This window comes from Leptosomus discolor, chromosome 1 (assembly GCF_034619465.1).
Source record: "Leptosomus discolor isolate bLepDis1 chromosome 1, bLepDis1.hap2, whole genome shotgun sequence".
NCBI classification, from domain to species: domain Eukaryota; kingdom Metazoa; phylum Chordata; class Aves; order Leptosomiformes; family Leptosomidae; genus Leptosomus; species Leptosomus discolor.
The window spans coordinates 76,680,465-76,685,290 of record NC_141391.1 but is presented as its reverse complement, the minus strand read 5'-3'; the positions used below and the strand labels follow the sequence as shown (position 1 = coordinate 76,685,290).

General features: G+C 40.6%; 1 protein-coding gene across 1 annotated transcript; it reads left to right on the top strand.

Moving 5' to 3' along the window:
- Window positions 1-848: 848 nt before the first annotated feature.
- On the top strand, window positions 849-2,067 carry P2RY8 (P2Y receptor family member 8). Its single transcript, XM_009955859.2, has one exon. The coding sequence runs from the start codon at window positions 883-885 to the stop codon at window positions 1,954-1,956; it is 1,074 nt and encodes a 357-aa protein (XP_009954161.1). The 5' UTR covers window positions 849-882; the 3' UTR covers window positions 1,957-2,067.
- Window positions 2,068-4,826: the final 2,759 nt, after the last annotated feature.

The window sequence follows — 4,826 nt, the reverse complement described above, 5'->3', positions numbered from 1 at the left end:
TAGGCCAGACAGTGAAATCATGGTGTTGCTTTGCAGACTGCAAAACTGAAACTAATTTTGCAGAATTACAGGTGACACCAATAAGACAGCTGCAAAATTTTTATAACCTACATCTTGCAGAAATTGAAACTCAATAGCTTTTCTTTTTGTTAGAAAAGGACTTATTACTTCTTTTAACTGGTCCCTCCAGCCTATAAACCAGTCCAAGCAACTGCAATCTGTCCTTGCTTCTCAATTATACATGATGTTTTCCTTATATTCTGTTTATATCATGAATATACCAAGAATAATTGATTGCATGTTCTCTTCTCCTCAGTTGAAAAAATTTTTTTTTTTTAAGATCCAGCACTTACTTGGAATGGATCACTGCTTAACTGGGGGAAAGACATCAGAAAATACTGTGTATTACAAGAATAAAGATCAGGACATCTACAGGAGATAGGATGGATCTAGCTCATGGAGATGCTGTGACATAGTGTTCTCATGCAGACACAATTTAATTTCAATTTGTGACGTGATTTTCTTTATGTTACAGTAAGAGGTGTGATAACATATAGACTGCAAAAAGTGTCAGAAAGCAATTCAGCAGGGAAAAAGTAGCTGTTCAAAGCTAGGAAGAAGTGAGACTGGTAAAACTTTACCATGATTCAGAGGGAGGAGAGAGTTTTCAGGAGATAATTTTAATGGATTCAGTTCATTCAGAGATAATCTGTCAAACTACATAGCATTTCCTCTTAATTTGATTAATAGAAGAAGTATGTTCTTAATTTCTCTTTTAACATATTGCTTTTCTCTCTTGAAATTTGTCTTCTAGGTTTGTAAGCCAAGTGTTCAGGATATGATCCAGCTGGCTTATAGGGATCAACAACCCTGTTGTGAATAATGATTAAAAACGGATCCCAACTGGATGTCGAAACACTTGCAATGCTCCAGAATAAAGCTATCTCCATCACCCTCCCAGTCGTGTATACACTGGTGGCTATGATCAGTATCCCTGGCAACTTGTTCTCCCTTTGGGTGCTCTGCTGGCACATCAAACCCAAAACACCTTCTGTTATCTTCATGATCAACCTAAGCATCACGGATCTCATGCTGGCCAGCTGCTTTCCCTTCCAGATTTCTTATCACATACAAAGCAATCACTGGAGCTTTGGCAAGACTCTTTGCAGCCTCGTGACTGTGATGTTCTACTCCAACATGTATTCCTCCATACTGACCATGACCTGTATCAGCATTGAGCGATACATGGGTGTGGTATATCCCATGAAGTTAATCAAGTGGAGGAGAAAAAGATATGCCCTGGCTGCCTGCCTAGGTATGTGGATTTTCTTGCTACTAGCCTTGTACCCACTAGAAAGCACAGATCTGACCTATGAAGTGAAAGAATTGGGGATCATAACCTGTTTTGATGTCCTCAAACGAGATATGCTGCCCAACTTTGCAGCCTGGGTAGCGTTTCTCCTCACGCTGTTTGTCATGCTCTTCCTGATCCCTTTTGTTATAACAGTTGGATGCTATATTGGCATAATTCGGAAGCTTATTCAGACATCGAACAGATATGGTAACAGGCAGAAGACTAGATCCATATACCTGGCGATCATAGTCCTTCTGGTATTCATCACTTGCTTCGCCCCCAATAACTTTATCCTACTTGTGCATATGATCATCCGCCTGTTTTATGAAAGGAGTTTGTACCCTGCCTACAAGCTCACCTTATGCCTCAGTTGCCTCAACAACTGTATAGATCCCTTCATTTATTATTTTGCATCCAAAGAATTTTACCAGAAATTCATGCAAGTGTTCCGTCCTAAGGTACTGCTCAGTGACAGTTTGGAAACCAGAAGGGAAAGCTTATTCTCTGGCAGGACCATGTCAGCCAGGTCGATGTCAAGTGGACCTATGGATGGATTAGAGGGAGTAAAGGTCTATTTGCAAAGACAGGAAAGTGTTTTTTAGCCTTCAGCATCCCCAGAAGAAAGGCACCTGTGAGATCCGTGAGTAGTCACAGAAAACATTTCTTTTTGAATAGCTGCCCTCAAAATACATTGCTCCAGTGACAGAACTCAATCCATACACATATTATGCATTCTGCTTCAGTATTTTCTGGTAAGAAATGGAAGCATTAAAGGACCTGAGTTTATTCAAGAAGGCACTGAAGCAAACCCAACATTCATAATTAGGGGTTGGCCTGGAATTAGTCCTACTGCATGAAACCAAGGGATAAGTTTAGAGCAAAAATTACTTTCAGGTTGTACGATCTCTGTTTTTAAACAAAGGCTTGTGATTCCTAGTGAATATGAAATTAGAGCATACACTGAAGCTGGATTTGGGGTAAGGGAGTTATTTTTCTAAGTAATGTGCTGGGGTTTTTTGTTTGGTGTTTTTTTAATGTATTGCTTTCTCTCTTGTATTTCTATAAAAGAATGAGTAAAAATAGCTTGTCATTTTATCATAAATGCATGATGCATAGCCACTGTGAATTCACCACAACATTCACCCAACTGTTTATCAGAACCAAACCACACTAACCTTTGAAAAGGTTAAGTTGACTCATACTATTTATTTCAATTTTATATAGCAAAATATCTCATACAATGAAAGGAAAGCTAGAATTAACAGTGTCCGAGACTACTTCAGCTGCTGAGTGCATTATATCTTCATTTCTTGAAGTTATTAATTTCTCAGGACAGTGGGGAGCGGTTTATTTAAGAAAACAGATTTTCTCACATAACCTACTACAGTAATAATATTGCTGCTCGTATGTGATTGGTATCAACAAGTCATTTTCACCGATTCGCTATAGGCTATATGCAGGCGCAACATCCCCCTCAGCAGAGAATGTAGCTTTATGTAGTGCAAGGACAGTGAGCTTATCTTTCTTACGGTGATGGTGTGGATTATTAACCAGATTTTCAGCTGGATATATGAGAATTCAACCACAGACTGGAATGATTCTCTGCCAGCAGAAACTAGCTGAAAATCTGTCCCTACAGCCAGATGTCAGAAAAGTACTTCTTTCAAGTGGGCAAACAGAAAGAAAAAGAAAACATTAAAGCAAGGCTTGAGAATGGGAGATGTAACAAATACACTGGAATTAGGTTATGGCAGGTTGATTGTGCAGTCCTGTGTTTGGCACTCCACTCTGAAATATCCTTCTCCCACTTGTTTGCATATGCTGTGTCATCTTTTAATTCTTCTCACATTTCAACAACTGTCTGTGTGCTTGGAAAGATAACTGCTACAGAATATGTACTGAGGACAGATAAAGGCAAAGTTCTTCCTGTAGTATTTACAACTTTTTACGTACCTTTGGCCCTCATTGACAGTGAAGAGCAAAAAAAAAAAACCTGACAGAGCCAGACAAGTTTCCCCTCACAGGCGAGACAAAGCTATACAATATCCCTTTGCTGCGATGAGACTCCATCCGACGCTAAGTAGGGGCCTGTCTTTGACATTGTGGATAGTTGGTTCAGACATCACATGCTAGACCTGCCTTGAGCAGACCTACACCGATTTCTGAGCTCCTGTGCCTAAGTAAAAGACAACACCCAAAGCCCTTAAAATCTGCCTTTTTTCTTTGTGTATGGCATGATTAAAACACAATTTTCCACCACTAATCACCACGACTTTCTTCACGATAGAGACCGAATAACCACAAAATCAGCTGTGAGATATTTGTATGTCTTATCTTCTGCTAAAGTATCATCAGTCACCGGAGCAGGATAAATGTGAGTGGAACTAGTACTACCTTTCAAAAGCCATCTGAAGCATTTTGTGGCGTTTCACAGTTTTAGTTTTAATTGATCTGCATATTTTCTTCCCATGAGGCCAACCTTACTGACACGTAACCCATCCAAACCTTCCCATCAATTTGCCTGGGAAGTACCCTGCACTATCAGCCTGCGTGCCAGGTGCATATGTGCGGTGAGATGGGATTGCTGCTTTAAATCACGTCCTGTGTGCGGAAAGAGAGGAGTTCACTCAATATGTTCCTGTGCAAGTCATAGAATCAGAGAATAGTCTGGGCTGGAAGGGACCTTCAAAGGCCATCCAGTCCAACCTCCCTGCAGTGAGCAGGGACATCTTTAGCTACAGCAGGTTGCTCAGAACCCCGTCCAACCTGACCCGGAATGTTTCCAGGGATGGAGCTTCTACCACCTCTCCGGGCAGCCTGTCTCAGTGTTTCACCACCCTCATTGTAAAAAATTTCTTCCTTATATCCAGTCTAAATCTACCCTGCTTTGGTTCAAAACCATTACTCCTTGTCCTATCGCAACAGGCCCTGCCAAAAAGATTGCTCCCACCTTTCTTATAGCCCCCTGTAAGAACTGGAAAGTTGCAATGAGGTCTCCCCAGAGCTTTCTCTTCTCCAGATTGAACAATTCCAACTCTCTCAGCCTGTCCTCATGCTCCAAAATGTCTGCTTGCACCAGGACCTCCAAAGAAAGAATGATGGTTCTTCCTGAGCTGCCCCACATCCATCGGTCCAAAATTCAGTTAGTTTACTTACAGTTTGCAAACCCACATGCTAATTTAGTAGTCAATGGCTTCACCTTGCTCTTCAAGTCCCTTCACCATCCACTTTCACAGAATTCCAGCTTTCTCACTACCAAAACCCTTTTCAGCATTTTGCCGTGGCAGAAACTTTTTTCGAGGTATACTGAAATCTCTTTTTTTTTTTTTTTTTAATAAGCTAGTATTTTTACAATGGAAACCATTACTTCTCCTAGCTCTAATGCAGATTTTTACTATTTTATCTTGAACCTGATCCTTAAGTGCTTAGTTAGTGCCTCCTAAAATGTGCTGCAATGTGCCTGAACTGTAAC